Source organism: Anopheles gambiae, chromosome 3 (assembly GCF_943734735.2).
Source record: "Anopheles gambiae chromosome 3, idAnoGambNW_F1_1, whole genome shotgun sequence".
Classification (NCBI taxonomy): Eukaryota; Metazoa; Arthropoda; class Insecta; order Diptera; family Culicidae; genus Anopheles; species Anopheles gambiae.
In genome coordinates, this window is record NC_064602.1 from 24696325 (window position 1) to 24712986 (window position 16662).

At 41.7% G+C, this 16662-nt stretch overlaps 1 protein-coding gene across 8 annotated transcripts in view; it reads right to left on the reverse strand.

Annotated features, from left to right (window-relative positions):
- LOC1280018 (netrin receptor UNC5C) overlaps positions 1-16662 on the reverse strand; it is a 57021-nt gene that overhangs the window by 29804 nt on the left and 10555 nt on the right. For 3 of the 8 annotated variants that reach the window (XM_061658392.1, XM_061658393.1, XM_061658391.1), the window contains exons 2-8: positions 10553-11599; positions 10113-10329; positions 6041-6237; positions 4971-5049; positions 3739-3909; positions 3521-3565; positions 2896-3147 (exon numbers count right to left, since the gene is read on the reverse strand). In XM_061658392.1, the coding sequence (XP_061514376.1) occupies positions 2896-3147; positions 3521-3565; positions 3739-3909; positions 4971-5049; positions 6041-6237; positions 10113-10329; positions 10553-11233 (1642 nt within the window). In that variant the 5' untranslated portion in view covers positions 11234-11599. Of the gene's footprint in view, positions 1-2895; positions 3148-3520; positions 3566-3738; positions 3910-4970; positions 5050-6040; positions 6238-10112; positions 10330-10552; positions 12290-16662 lie in introns of all 8 variants that reach the window. The other 5 variants (XM_061658398.1, XM_061658397.1, XM_061658394.1 and 2 more) reach the window with 4 other exon arrangements.

Genomic DNA, 16662 nt, shown 5'->3' on the forward strand with positions numbered 1-16662 from the left:
ACTCCTGAAATTAAATTTATATCCTAAACCATCTGATGCCAGCCAAGTAATGCACTTACGAGTGGCTCAAGCATCTGGAGTTTACTAGCAACCCTAAAGCATTGTCCATCGGCAACATCAAAGTGGGGGGGGAATGAGATCGGTTGTTCCCTATTATGAGCCGCCGCCTCGGACATTGATGCAGACCAGACACAACAGAGTACCAACATTATGCTGCAATATGCAAGTGGATACGAGGTATATGGCGCCACCGAAAGCATAAAGGAGAGCTATAACTGGTGCGAGCGACATGAAGTGCTTTGAAACAAAGTTTCCCTTCTTTCGGCAAAGGGAGGCACTTCATAAATTGATGCACAGTTAGTCAAGAGAATCAAATTTTCGAAGCGATCAAAATGGTGCTTGGTACATTCGCTTGACAATAAATGAACTCGTTTGCACATCATATTGGGAGTAACCATCTGCTCAATCGAACATGGTAATAAAAACGGCCGATATGAAATTTGAAGGCAACAGAACTATGGCAAAGAATTTTGTCTCAGTAGGAGCTAGGGATAGGGAGCTGGAACTCAATAGTGTGATACACTTTTAGACAAATGAATCATTTTAAATGGTTTTGTATGCATACTACAAACAACTGTGAGGTAATTTTACATTTTTTGAAAAAGTAAAAGTAATATATAAGTTGAAATCACTAAAAGTAATGAACTTTTCTAACGTTTTTTGCCTTTGTTTCACATCACTATACACATCTTCATCTTTGTTGTGCTTAGTAGCATAAATATCAAGTATGATAATCCTTGGACAAGTAAAACTCCATACGAATATGAGAAAAAATCACCTTCCGTTGGCGCACGACCAGCGTCTTCATTGTTTACGCTCAGATACCATTCGTTTGTTGCTACATGAAGTGAGAATATGTTCATCTGTGCTACTGTCCTGGGCCAAATACACCGTACACGTTGGATGAGCCCAAAGCACATACAATTTATCACTAGGAACACCTCCAAAATGATGCAGAATAACGGCGGCAATTTGGCCATCCTGAATGATTTGTTTTAGTCCTTCGGATTTATAGTCCTTGCTGCTTTTGCTTATTTATGTTTGGTTAACGTCCTTGCGCAAATATGTTAACCAAATTTATGATTCCATTACCGATAAAAAATTACCATCATCCACGCACCGGTACAGCACGCTGATCTATCCTTTTATCATCAGCATGGTGGAGGACAAAGTTCGACACCGGGCTGACGGAAGTAGCGTAGCGAAGCTGCTCCTGTTCGCATCATTAATTATATTTCACCCTCAATGCCAGTGGCGTTATTTTCCTGAGGACTTTTCCGTTGAAGATGATGGGCTGTTAATTCGGCATAATGAATCACGAACGGAAATCCAACGCGGTATCTTTAGAAACGAATGCGCTAAAGAGGAATGTGGGGGAAAAATTCTTGTGGTAAATCTTTAAATAAATACGCTTTTAAGTCAAGCCCATCTGGATGATAGTACTCACGCTGTAAAGTGCAAAGAAATGTATGTACATTTCTTTTTTTCCCCTCTATTCTTGTTATGTGTTGGAATTTAGAGTTCTGTTTTATGCGTGAAAATATTTCAATATTTCATGGATTTCATGGAGACGAATTATTAAATTAAGCTGTTTTAAAAATCAATTATCTGTGCTTGCTATAGTTTTTACCAACGCGATTTGCACTCCCTGCTATCTCCTATTTACTTTGCCCAACGGTTGATCGGAATCGATTTTTTCTTTATGTTTCACACGATCTAGACTTCATGCTGAGCAAGAAAATTGAATTATTATAGACCTGGGTTAATGTGATTTATGTCGTACCTTTTCCAAGATTTATGTTGCCCAGAAGTGCCAAATGCAGCAAAAAGAACCACCCAAAACCGCGGGTGAAAGTTTCCCGCTGCGTTCTTTAAATATAATTGAAAGCACCTTACCCACCCGGCTACTTGAGGTGACTTTTGGTTTTTGTGTACTTGGCAGCAAAAAGGTGCGAAGAGGCGAATTCTCCCTTCCGGTGTTACACCAGTGCCAACAGCCACTTGAAAATTGTGTATACCCATCGGATGAGCGCTTGTTTTTTAAAGGTTCCATTAAATAGAGAACGCAACGAACCCTGGAATCCTTAAAGTCTGCCCTGTCCTGCTGGATTTTGTAGATGTCATCTCAATCCTAACGATCGTGACATTTTCCTGCTTTTCTGTCTTGTCATCCAATCATTCCCTGGGAGGACAATGTATTTGATAATCTCATTAGCGAATCCAAAAAGGTTGTAGATGTGCTGGGATGACCGACGAGGAGGAGTAAAACGTCTTGTGGATGTCTTTTTTACAGCGTTTTGATCGTTGTGTGTGTGTTTTTTTCGTTGCTGTTTAAGTCCAGATTTCCAAATGGTAAGGGTAAGCACGTGACTTTTCGAATGATAAGAGTATACGAGCGAAGAAGGTACGTACGATTGTACGTTGTTGAAAATTTTAGCTTCTTTGCCGTTTTAGCATTTTGCTCGGTACGGCACTAGATTCGCCTCTTGTTAGGGAATAGAGCCACATTGCTGAATGGTGGCATCCCATCATGAAAATCTTGTTAATGAATAATGAACAGTTCATATTCAATTATCAGTTGGAAGGTCAGCATGTTTTGAGAAAAACCCGTAAACAAAACGAGGATGATTTTTTTAATAAACATCGTGTTAATGTTATGTTTATATAGTTTTTGCTTGAAATTCACATTAGAAAAGCTTGGACTGAAAAGTATGTCCACTTCCTCTGCTTAGTTCTCAGTGCACAAATTTTAGGCATCAGAAGTAAGGAATTATTTTGGTATTTCGAAAGTGTCAATATACTTAGAAAATACAATATGCATGCATTATAACTTACCTTGCGCTGTGTAGTTACATAGCCCCCCGGTACATTTGATGGACTGTTGACTCTTTCCGGCACAATTGACGATAGTTCCACTATCGATCGCGAAAGCTTGGGCTGAGGAACTGTTAGCTACCAAGGCAGCCGAAGTCACTGGTACGGACCCTAGTTGAGTGGCCGACGAGCTACCGACACAGGAGCGCTGTCGAATCTGGGTGCAGTCTGGGCCACACTCACTCCACTCGGACCAACTGGACCATCGTCCGGCTGCAATTGAATTTTATACGAAAAGGCAGAGAGCGTTAGAGTTGACGTTAAATATTGACGAAGACGTTACACAAGTCGACATTCCAAAGGTAAAGTATTTCCACCAAAAAGGTTCAATGTGATTTTATTTCATAAATCGTGATGGTCATGCATAGTTGATGATAGTCATGCAATTTAAATGAATTTGGAGTTTTGAAGAGACAAATTACTAAATAAAAATTGCACATAATATATTTGGACCAAAATTATTTGAAAAAAGTTAGAGTTTTGTGTACTATTATTTCAAAGTCACAAGACTTAAAGCATGCATGCAAGAGTTTGAAATAATAAGAAAATACAGATACAAAATGTGAATGAATGCATGAAACCTTACCGCTTAATTGATATCCATTAGGATTCACAATCTGGACATCGTCTACTTGATAATGGTAGATGGACGGTAAATATGGATCAATGATGATAGTATGAATTAATGAATATTTACTAGGATACTCGTGTATAAATTGGATTAATACAAATGGAAAATGAATTCAATCTAATGCTTAAACTAATTTGGGATAATACAATAAAGTTCAAATTAAGTTTGCTTACCAGAGCAAGGCAGACAGTCGGGCGTCGACTCTGTGCTAGCACCTTTGCAAGGTGCACCATTATTCATCGGCACTGGACTGTTGCACACACGGGTACGTTTTTGGCCCTGCTTGCCATGGCCGGGACATTTGCAGTCCGTCCAGGGACCCCATGAGCTCCATCCTCCATCAACTGTGAAATGGTATGAATAAATATGGTAAACATTATTATAACACATAAGGAAATAGTCGGAAAAATATTTAAACTCTAGTTAACTGCTTTACAAATTTTCAAATAAAAGCCTTATCTATGAGCTCGTATTCAAAGTATTCAGAAGAAAATAGTTTACCATAGCTATGTCTTATGAACTTCTATTTCTAATGCAATTCTATTTCATCAAAATACCATTAGTTCACCCTCATGCATTAAGGCAAGCAGAGGCGTACATAACAGTTTGTAGTTGAAATGTAAATGAGTTTACACAATTTCATCCTCCCGCAACGAGGTGGAGGGAAATGCTGAAAACAATGACATTCTGATGATGGAAAAATGACATGTTTGATGTCAACCGTCTCAAACGGTCTCAAACCCATCCTTCGCTACCGGCGCACCGTGGGAAGGCTTTCCACGCTCGCATTATTTTCGGTAGTCGAGGCTCTCGCCCCGCTCGGCAGGAAGAAATTTATGCAGATCAATCATCAGCACATACAAATAACCCACATTTTTATGCTTATCTATTCCTGCGCAAGTGAGGGGAAAGTGATTGTCATCGACCTCGTGTAGACGGTTTTTTCGAAAGATTCTTCGAGAGCCGTTCGAGCACCGGGTGTGGTGTCGCCCTGGCGTAAATGGAGTACCATAATTTAGTCGTGGAATTTTAAGAGAATATTCCCAGAAGAATTCTCGCCCTGTCAGCTTGAGTGACGCCTGTCCATTAGGGGACGCTTTAAAGAGCAGTTGTGAGCAAATTGTAGGGGTGCATAATTTTTCGAACACAAGAAAAGTAAATGAAGTTAGAATTGACAAGCACAGCCTCCTTAAGACCACGGGGGTAAGGCTACACTGAACCGAACCCCGAACAGAACGGTTGACCTGTTTCACGGCTATGATGTTTCAATGCTGAGCATCCTTGAGGTTTTTAAGGGTCCTGCTGGGAATAGTCTTTCCACTGCAGTGCTTTTCGGTTGTAACACAAATGACCAGATGACAAATCTGTGGGATGGATGAGCAACCAAGTGATTCCGGACACTTACCGTACACGGTGATTGGAACTGGGTCTGATACGCGCTTGCCGGCGATGTTCTCCGCAACACATGTATAATTGGCCATGTCCTGCGAAAGGTAAGAGCAGACGAAACAGATGAACAGTCAGCCAGGATGAGAGCATGCTACGGCTATGAGATGGATACGGCAAGCAGCGTTGAATGCCCAACGGCGCAACAGCCTTATATTGTATTGTTGTCTTTGATATGGGTTGAGAAATAACAATGAAGCGAAATTTGAGTACAAAAATAAGAATAATGCCAGCTGGCCCGCCCTCTCCCTCCTTCGCAATCAGTCGGCGTGGGTTTTCTATTTCTTACAAGAAAAGAAATTCTCGAATCATAAAAAAACGCTCACTCCAATATGATGTAACAAAAAGATCGGTTGTATCGTTGTGAATGCTGTTCGTTTCGTTGTGCCGCTAGACCACAAACAATGTTCTCTGTCGGGAGGTTTTTTTTCACGAGAAATCGTTAGGTTTCGGTCAAAGGAACGCTGTTCTGTTTCGGCTTCCACGGAAGGACGGCAAAAAGACGATCAAAGCTGCAGGAAATCCATATCTCTGATGGATAAAAGTTCGTCTTTCGACGAGTTTTAATCGAATCCTTTTGGTGTGCTTTTTTCCTCCTAGGGATTTTTATCATATCCTTTCAATTTTTTTCTCCTACTATTTTGATCCCAAATGCACACAATATCCGATACCGATTTCATCTTGGTAAGATAATAATAAAAAGGATATGAGCTCAGAAATATAGATCGTTTCTCAGCCTTTCACGCAACGCCAGACGGAGGAAGGAAGTGGATGAAATAACAATAGTGAAGCGAAAGAAAGATCTGCGTTCCAGCCCACAGTCCTATCGCATTGAAAGGATGCTTTCATTCCAGCATATGCTTCGCTTGGTTCTCGAACTTATGACGGCTAACCGCCGTGGCATCAGGTTGCGTTGTTGAAAAGTAAGTAAAGACGGTGAAAAACATTCTACGAGGAAGCTTCAATTTCTGCTCGCCCTCCCAGCATATGCACCGTGAAGTTGGTGAGACCAATCGAGAGAAACCTTACCTGTATTTCGACTCGAGCAATCAGCAGCGCGTTCTCGGTCAGCAGTACAAAAGGTGGGTTGGCGTGGACCGGCACACTGTTCTTCAGCCACACGACTTTGGCCGCCGGTGTTGCATTCGCGATGCAGTTCAGCTCGGCCCGACCACCCGTGGCGACGCGCACGATCTTCGGTGAGATGCTAATTTGTTTCTTAATGGCTGCAACAAAAAAAAAAGAAGTACAGAGAAAAGAAAAGAAGCAGCAACGTTAACGAATGTGGAATAATGTGGTTAAGCAAAAAGATGCGAAAACGGGCACGCGGAATTGAGCAATGAACGTTTGAGTGGTTAGAACGAAGCGGTAGTTTTATGAGATGCACCCTGTAAAAAATAATGAATGCTTGTATTTTGGGTTGTGTTGTGTTTTCATCTGCTTGATCCCCTTGCTGTCTATCAATATGATTATATTTATTTGCTTTCTTTTAGGTTACTTTGTATCTGACACGCATTTGTTTGGTGGTTTTTGTACAGCGAAATTGATGCTCCTTTATCAACATTTGTACCCGCATAAATTATTTTTAACTTCAACATAAACTTCCTTTTTCTCTGCTTCCAAGTTCATTCGATAGAACCCTACAAGGCTGCACCTCTGGAATGACTCAACATTAGGTATGTTAATATTTAACAAAATTCAGACACAGCTATAAGTATAAGATGTTCTTTGCTTCAGTTGTTCATGTGAAGCAAATTTAATTCCAATGGAATGAGCCCGAATGAAGCAAATAATAGCTAGACATGCCCAACTGCCCGTCGATGTAGTAGATTTTGAGATGGTTGACAACGACCTTCGTGACACACGGTGAAGTTTATTTACTCCAAGAATAATAAGCTTAATGTTGAATACGTTATTGTTGGGTCGCACCTCTTTGATACTTTGCCGTACATCAGCCCATCGAATCATTCAAATATCATGTGTCACATTCAACGGAAGGTGTTCATATCATGTGTCACTGGCAGCGGTCAGGCCGATACGCGATCTGTTTTGGGGCATGCTTATAACGCAAGGTGGTGAAGTACGGTTGGAGTAGTAAAAGGAGGAGAGCGAACACGCTCCAGGGAGGTGAAGAGGTAGACTTAACAATTACCTGAAGACATTTACTTGCTCTTGAAGCTGGTCAGTTAAGATTGTTTGTGGTAGCATTTACCATGGGAAACATTGGTTGCACAAACAGACTGTCAACGATGCGTGTAGTTGCGAACGAGTGTGTAAATAATAAGCCGTATTATGCTGCAGTTCAATGAGGTCAAGGGTTGTGTTTGGTGGTAGAAGTCTTGTTACCCATGAAATTGTTTTGCGATTTTGCATAAATTGTACTTGTAGGAGAAAGAGTGCGAAAGAGCACATTTCTCTACTTGTTAGTTAGATTTCTCTACTCTATCTTTAACATTCTTAACGATGTTTTGTTGTCGTTGTTTCCAAAAAATGCTTTAATATGAGTCATTTTTCTCTATAGTCATACATTTCGGTTGTCTTGATGTAACGAAAATTTGGCTTGGTGCAGCCATTCACCTTTGATCTGAACTGTGATGTTGTCGATTATTCCTGCTCTTTGGTATACCAAATCGTTCGCATTTCGAATTTACCTTCTTCTTCATTTAAATAACATGATGTGCGCGTTGCAACACTCGACCACTGACTCCAACACAAAGCAGCATTCGAGCAGCATTGATGCGGCTAATTTGCATTCGAATCGGTTAGCTTGATAGGTTGTTGTCATCGGGCACAAAAACCGTAGGTCATCGGAGGTTGCACACACTCTCACCGTGTGGTGATGAATGTGGTAAACGGCTATTTCTATTTCAATTATGTAAACTGTCAGCATAATTTGATGCGTTTCGAGGGTTCGGAAAAGAAAATGAAAACACATTCGCTTGAAAATGAATTCTCTCGCGCGGGGTTGTCGTATGCGTTCCGATACGTAACGGATCATCGCTGTCGATGACGTTTCCGGTGCTGAACTCCAACCCGGCGGTGGTCTTGGGACGCCCAAAACCCAAGACACGGCCCGTGGTGGGGTTTCTCACAATTCCTCTGCTCTGTTCACTGCCCTCAGTCTGTTTGTGCCCTCAGTCAAGCGAGATCTTGTGTTTCTACGATGTTTTTCGAATATTTATTAGGTACCATTCGATTTTCATGTCAAACCATCGTTCTTAAACGGCACAGCGCTTGTTTGCTGGTTTGTTCGGCGTAGAAGAATGTAAGACATTAAAAAATGATACTTTCCAAAACTAATTTGACGACAAGGGCCGCGCGCGTTCTGATTGTTCTTCCCTGCCAGCCTGATTGATGGTGGGTGTAAGAATCGGCTTTTAAACAACGGTTGTCTTTCATGGATATTTTTCATCCACTATTCTCACGGTACGGGAAACGTTGTGGCCTAAGTTCCAATATTTACAACAGCTGTAACATTCGCCTCCTAACGAAATGTTTGGTCGAGATGGTTCAAATGAAGGCAAATACAGCGTTCATCGATATACTGTTACAAACCTTGTATGGTGTTTGTAAAAACATTGGGCAGTGTTTCTATTCATAACTAAATTTAACGCATATTTATATAGCCTAAAATTTTAACTTTCTAATACATGTTTGCAGCTGTTTCGCCCTAAGATATCTTGCTGATTCATGAAAAATATTAAATACTGTAATTTTAGCGACATTTAGTGGTAGAAGTCGCCAATCTACTCAATCCGATTGCCAAACGATTGCCGCTTTGTTGTTAGTTATTTCCTTTTCATCTTGAGGAATGTGCCAGAATGGTTTCTTCTGTTTTCGGGGGAAAGGAAATGTTGCCAGAATAGCCTTATGCTACGGTTTCTGCTGTCTTCTTTCTGCGCTGCCTGTATGGTTTTGGGGCCAGACATTTGTTTTTAATTTTCAGACCCTCGAAGGCGGAACTCATAAATCTCGCGCTTTCTGGTACCCTACCCAGAAGAAGGGTCTAACCGATTCAACCCTTGCAAAGGAAAAAAAACCGGAGCGGTAAATATGAGTGAAGTTAATAAATTATTTTTTACCTACATTCAAACCATTGTAGATTTATTGTAAGTAACTTGTACGGGGTTGCGTACAGAAGGCGCATAAAGTAGACAAAGTTATGAGTTGTTGTTTTCAATAATGAAGCTCCAGTTACAGTCATTTAAATCGAACATTTCATCTTTGTTTTACTCATAAACTAAGGCATATCGCCTGAGACTTAAAAATTAATGAATGGCTATTATTTACAGTGTAAGCAGTGAGTTAAACTTTGATTGTTAAATACAGGAATGATTTGGCTAGCGAAGAGTTTGAAAAGTCTGTTTAAGTATTGGTTTTTCTATTGTAAATTTTTACACGTCCTATATGTTTGGAATGATCAACTGAAATAATCATCTGTACCCGAAGGTGGACAACTCGAAATGCTAATTTAAATTTCAAAATTACGTCGGAGAATTGCCAACAGAACTGCCTCATAAGCAATGATTACACGCGGGAACAAAACTGAGCAATAGAAGCTTTTGAAATAATTGATGGTATTAAGATGTAGCTTGTTCACACAGCACCTTCCATTAGCTCTTAGTAATTGTTTGTATCCGTTAAAAAGTATTCAAATGAAGAAACTCACGAATATTTCCATAGGCTATAGCCTATAGGCAAATATTTCTTTGAAATGACATCTGTAATTAAATTTTACATCACAATAACGTATGTTGGATGGATTTGAAACAAACGATAAAAAATATTAAATTATTGAACCAACTTGTAAAATTACTTTTGCTGCTGATTCATTAACGTAAAGCATCATTCCTTCTACTAACTCCTTTTCCCGAATGTCTGCTTTATTATGTCCGTCTTTTACAACATTTCACAGCCTCCTCTTGCCCATGATCAGCCCGTTCATTATGGCATTCTTGCCGAAGCATCGTACGGGTTCGGGAAAGAGCAAATAATGAACATCAAGTGCATAAATAACCAACCCCGGGGCCGTGCTCAGCGTACGCGCTTAACTTCCCCTGTGCACGGGAGAAATGGTAACTAGTCGGTAATTAACACTTACTTGCCACTTGGATCGTAACCGGTTGTGTCTTGACGTGGCCACGGGATGAGTATGCTCGGCATTCGCATTTGAATGGGCCCTTGCCGAAGAACTCGTCGACCAGCTCGCGGGTGATGGTGGCCGTCGCTTCCTGCAGCTGGACGCCACTGTGCGGATCGGTGTGGTGTTCTTTCTCCGTCGGTGGAGGTTTTGTGCTGCCGCTGCACTTAAACGAGATCTGCAGATAGCGGAAGGCGAAAAATGTCGAAAAATATCAAACCTTTCGCGCTCTTTTTCTTTCTCGCCTTTCGTACAATCGAACGAGCCGAACGTTTATTTGCTGTGCGGATGTGAGCCACAATAACTCACTTTTGAAGCGATTTCAATTTGGTGGCTTTTTGCCGTACGGTAAAATGAAAAAAAAAAAAAAAACAAACCAAAAAAAGCTCAATATTTCTTACCTGCAGTGCATGGGACGCTTTGCAGTATAGCTTGGCGGGTCGATTCTTCATGACATAAGCACCTTTCGGCTCTACCAGAAACACCGGCAGCGGTGTCCCATCGTTCCCTGCCCCGAAGCTCTCGATCTGATCGATTGCCGCTACCTCGAAGTTATCGGTGTAATCCAGCGAGTCGTGCTTGTGGCCGCTCGGTCCTCGGTCTTCCGTCGCTCGGCTGTCCTCATCGAAGTTTCCCAACAGCTCGCCCCCATCCTCGTACCCATCGTCCTCGTCATCGTCCGGTTCCTCCTCGTCCGGATCATCCACACCGAACGGCGCTTTCGCGTTGGTGACCGTGCCAGAGAAAGCGGGCAGGCTGGTGGACACATCCGACTTGAACGGTGGTACACCGCTGGCACTGCCGGCGCCCTTTGACACCGCTGCACCGAGCGGCGAGCCCGCACCGTCGCCGTGCACATCCGGCAGCATGGCATCGGAAATGTAGCCAAAATCGTCGTTTGCCGACGTGTAACCACCACCTCCTGTCCGACCGGTTCGGTCGAGCGGACCACCTGAGTGTGACCGTTGCTGGTGCTGCTGCTGCTGCGGATCCTTATTCACTTTCAGAGCAATTACATTCACCGCCAAGCAGGCGAGCAGGCCGATAAATAATGGAAACAATGTCGCTTCTGATATCCCCATGTTTACGATCCCCGGGTGCAGTAGCCGTTGTTAGCTTGAGTGCGGCGTGCGGCAGGGCGTATGTGTGCTGGCTGGGCAGTGTCCCTTCGGTGGGAACGGCACAACGCTACACATTAGGCCACCCGTTAGTCACTTTCAGCGACATTGGCCAGGCGCGGGTGAGGGAGGAGGTGGGGTTTATTTTTATTTCACTTGTGTCCACTTTCGCCGAACGGTGCTTTTCTCAGGTTCAGCAAATCCACCCCGAAAGGGTTGTTGGATTTTCTTTCGGGCGATTCTTTTTTGTTATCAGCAACTCCTACACAATATTTCACAAGCTATCTGGTGCTTTCACATATCACTTCCGTTTCGCAGAGAAAAAAAAATCTATAATTGAAAACACAAACCATTAATTACGCCAACGCCAAACTTGAGGTTGTGGCCGAAATGCCAAAATATCAAACGTGTGGATGTATTGGAAATACTATACGATCCTTTCGATTGTAAACAATTTTAAAGAAATACTAATTGATAACCAGATAGTAATCCTGGGATACACTACACGAATGTTATATTCACGTATTTAAGAAACACCTGCTGGAAAAACCAAACATTTTCTGAAAAAGACATTACACAACCACAGTAAACCCTGCGACAGCTACGACTTTATGGCTCGTGTCATTTTTTTCAATGTTATACTTTGTGTCTAGTATGTACACGCTTTGCAACAAGCTGGCTTAACGACACCACGAGCGATCGAAACGAGACAGTACGGTAACACCACGTCGTTCATTCCACGATTTCACTCCCGAATGTATCACACTGCAAACGTTTCACTGTGCCGTGTGGCCCGAAAGGATCAGGGATGAGGTTCGCTAGCCGTGTAGCAAGATGGGATGCGTTATTTTTTGTTTGCTGCTGCTCGCTAATTTGTTCTTCGTTCCGTCTGGTTCGGTGACGTTGGCGCTGGTTTACTGAAGGATGGAAGGAGCATTTTTCTCTCCTGCCAGGTGGATGACACTACACGGTTGCAGGTTATTGTTGCCAAGAGTAACTGCTTGTCAAGCCAGGTGATACCTGTAATTGGTAAATTGAATAAAGTGTTTGTTAGTGATTGGTTTCGTTTATGGTTTTTGTGTGGGGCGTGAGGCGAAGGTATAATTGAATTTGGTAGCGTGATAGTGGAAAGTTCGGCAGTGGAGTTGTAGCAAGGAAACCAATCATTGAAAGTAAGCGTCAAGAATATGACAATTAGATGCACACGGTTGTTACTACAAGTCAAATTTTGGTTTCAATTATTCAGATCAGCTGCAGGGTGAGATATTTGGATACACTACCTCATATTTCCTCTGCTTTAAAAATATGTACGCTTTAAGAAATAATGCACGCTGCTTATTTAAATATTGTGTAGTAAGCAAATGATTTGATTCACATCGGAAACAATTCAATCTGGCAAAAGCGATGCTAGATTTAATCGTCACAGCTCCGTTGATTGTGGCCGCAATGAAAACAGAAAACTGATACCTCCAAAAACGGTGCCACGGCTCCACAAACTTAATAAATTGAATTCAAGCCTGATGTCGATGAAACGGCCCGATAACATCTTCCAGATAATGAAGACATTTTTCGATGTCGATGTTCCCACAAGAATGAAAAATCTGTCTTTCACTCTCTTGCGTGCTCTTTCTTCATGCTGAGCAGAAATTGCACACGATAGAAACTCGTTTACCGTCCCGACAGGGTCGATGAAAACGAGAGGCAGCAAAAATCCACAGATCCTTCTTGAGAACGCACTCACACCACCGCCAGGGTCAGACTTTGATTGTTGTAATGTATCTGGTTTCACCGTGTGACATTTGCTACTTTAGATGCATTTATGGTAAATTCAACATGCTGGGTAGCAGGCAAATGAGCAAATATTAACATGCACCAGTATCGGGTATCTGCTGCCAGTACGATGTGAATGTTAAGCTGAAGCCAATGAAATGTAATTCAGCCGCAAGGCGATATCGATCTAGCCTCTGTTTTTATGCATCAATCGATATATTTGCAAATTTTAACACGGCTGGATACACTCCTTCGGAGTCCTGAAGGCAAAAAATGCACAAACTAAAAATTAGCACCATAATTGTATTACAAAGTGCGTGTAGCTGCAATAAAAATTGCATTCCCTGCCCCTACACTTAGCAATCAATGAAGCATTTTAAAATTTCATGAATGAAAGGTGAAGACGGAGCAGTACTCTAAACCAGTTAGGTATGGAATGTTGAGTGGTGAAAAAAATGCAGAGTCGTACGGGAGAGGCCTATTTGCGAACGGGTGATTTGAAGGGCAGAAAAAGAAATTTACCGCACACATTATTTAATGACAACTATAAATAACGGTGGCTCCCGACAGTCGGCAAACCTGCCAGACACAGGAGGGCAAGACCGTATCGTCTGCTGCCGTCAAGGAACTGAACGAGAGCGGTACGTCGATCCCTCGTCCGATTCCGTCAGCAAGGTTGCCCGATGTAACATTCACAAGGTGTACGGCGTTGCAATGAATTATGCAAAATGAACTCGTCACAACGGGTTTCTTCGACTCGGCGCTGTATTCTTGTTTTCTTCGCCTTGCATACCAACTACAGCTAGCACCGTTGTGTACACCCCCCGATTGCCTGCAATTTAAATCGCACTCTAACAAGGGGAACAAAACCAGCACGTGAGTGTGAGAGCCACCAGGTTCACAGCTCGCACACACACACACACACACCTTTGATTCGACTCCCGGTGCACATCCTTAGTTTGGGTGTACAATGTTTCCCTCCAATCCCATGCGCTATCGATATCGAGCGAAAAACGCAGGGTCGCCGCCGTACCTATTCTGCCCGCAGGGATATGCTACCGTGTTAGCTTATAGCTGTGCAAGTTATATGAGCCATAACACTCTCACACAATAGCGCTGGAACTGGTGGTGATACCTATCGCACCGGGAGAATACTCTTTAAAATTCACTCCCAGAACGGCTGTGTTCGATGATTCTATCGACATTAAAACACAATAGGCTGAGTGTGTGCGACCGAACAGAAGGTATGATTTTTAAACCCTGCGGTGTATTGACCGGCCTTCATTAAGGGTTTTTTATACCAATATTGTAATAGTAAGGCTTAAAAAAACTTTATTTAAATACTGACAATGTACGGCATAGTGGTTGCGTTTCCAAAACACACGGTTCGATTGGGATTTTACGGAACCTCAAATTAAATAACACAGTAAATAACAATGATTAATCTCAATCCCAGGTTACCAGTGCTATAGATCAATTGTGTCCGTGGGAAGCCCTTTCTGGGCTGCATTAAAAAAAATCAACTAAACAAGGGTTACAGCTGAAACAGTTCAGTTCTAAGTAGTATTGATTTCCAGATTGATACGCCCTTGTGGTAAGGAAAAACAGAATAGTAATGGGAATTGTACGTTAAATTATAGGTGTAGCCATTAAATTGTGATTGATTCGTTTTGGAGGGTTCTCGAGAGACTCTCGAGCGTGAGCTGAGATTACAGGATTATGTTGTACGTGAAGGGAAAACGATAGATGTACGGAAACTGTCGGAAATAACTATTAGCAATCAATTGTTTACTGTGTAATTTGTGTGTACTTGTATACAAGTAAGACATAGTTAAGCTACTAATAGTTATCTGAGTAATATGTATTTTGGTAGAGAAAAAACTAGAAAATTTAAGTTGAATACCGAAGAGAACAAGTTTGTTTTTGGTGTAACGCTGATTATGGTAGCAATAGCAAACACGAAAAAAAAGAAGAATTTGGATTAGTGCTTTTTCTTCTTCAAATATGCAATATTACTCTTCCTGCTGATTCCAGCTGAACCCCAAAAGTGCAAGACGATGTTCTTGTTAGCTTGTTTCTTGCAACAAAGTTTCTTGTTGTGTTGTTCATCTTGAGCGGCATCGAATTACGAACATGTGTCGTGTTTCGCTGGGATGATGCCGAGAAAAGAACCGACGAAGCAAAATAAACGACAATTTTTTGTTTCGAGCCTAGGCCCAACGTAGTGCTAGGTTTCTTTTTTGTCCCCGTTTTGTGGGTATGCGCAATGGTGCAAAGCGAGCGGATGGAAGAATGCTGGCGCCAGGGTTGAAAACCGAAGGGATCAGCAGTTTCGGAGAGAAGAGTGTACAGTCTTCACTTTTCACACAGCGTCCAGAAGGAAGGAAGTGTAAGATGCACAAAAACTTGAAGGTCGAAATTTTGGGTTAAGGGAGTGTTTCCAAAGCGCACAAATAACACACAGTTGAGGCAAAGAATTGTCCTTTTCTTACGTAACTGAAATTCCTAAGGGAAGGAAGATAAAAGCAATCCCATCATCGTGGCTTCCCATCAATCATTACCACGGCGTGTTTGAGATTCGTGTATGATTCATCGGCAACAGTGCAATGGAAAAAAGGCACTAGAGTGGCGTTGAGAGTACTTCACGGGACGACATATTTACAAGTGAAATACAGTGTTTGGGAATGACAATCTTTCGAGTGCCCCCTTCAGCGTAAGCCACACATAAATACCATTATCCTGGGCTGAAATCACGGCACCTAGAGAGTTCGCTCGTGACTTTTTCTGGCAGGGGAAATAAATCATAGCTCACAACCTCTGGAGTATTCTAACGCTTAAACAAAGCAAAAAACTCCCAATGACATGGATCTGCCGTGCCTGTGACAAGGGTTGATCGATTCGTTTTTATTAATTTAAGATACCTCTCCAGTCCATTGCTGTACGTTGGAACGTATCAGTTGTCAGGGTGTGCGGCTTAGGATACGGATGCGACGCTATTTTGTATCGCTTCAGAGCCAAACACCCTTTTCTATCGAAATTTCACACTCCTAATCAAGCGCAGGATGATGGTAAATTGACTGTTGCAGATGTGCTGGCAGAAGCTTCATTTCAATAACATGCTATATCATGTGAAATATTGAACATTAGCTAGGAAAGCATTTTCCGATAAAATCTATTTGATGAAGGACAGAGGGAAATTTGAAGAGCTCTTATTTGGAATATCAAATTTCGTGATACTTTGCTCCATTTTAAATACCGGGTTGACAATGATGGTTTGGGAGCACTATGGCTAGAAAGGAAAACACTACCAAATGTCTATTTTCTTTGTATGAAAATCAATATTGAAAACAAACAAAATTATCCCCCGCAATAAAAATAAATAAAGCGAAACAAAGCAACGTTATAGATAGCAGAGGAATACCCATCTCACTTCATAATGTTTGATGTAGTATGAACTATTCTATTACATGAACGTTGTTAAGGTTTTTATTATAAATGAGTTTTGGAAATAAAAATAAATTGTTTTAAAAATGCACTAAACAATGATGATAAATATTGATATGAAAAATACCAACATGTAAAATAAATAACCAGTAAAGGAAGAGAATGCTGCTTGAAATTGA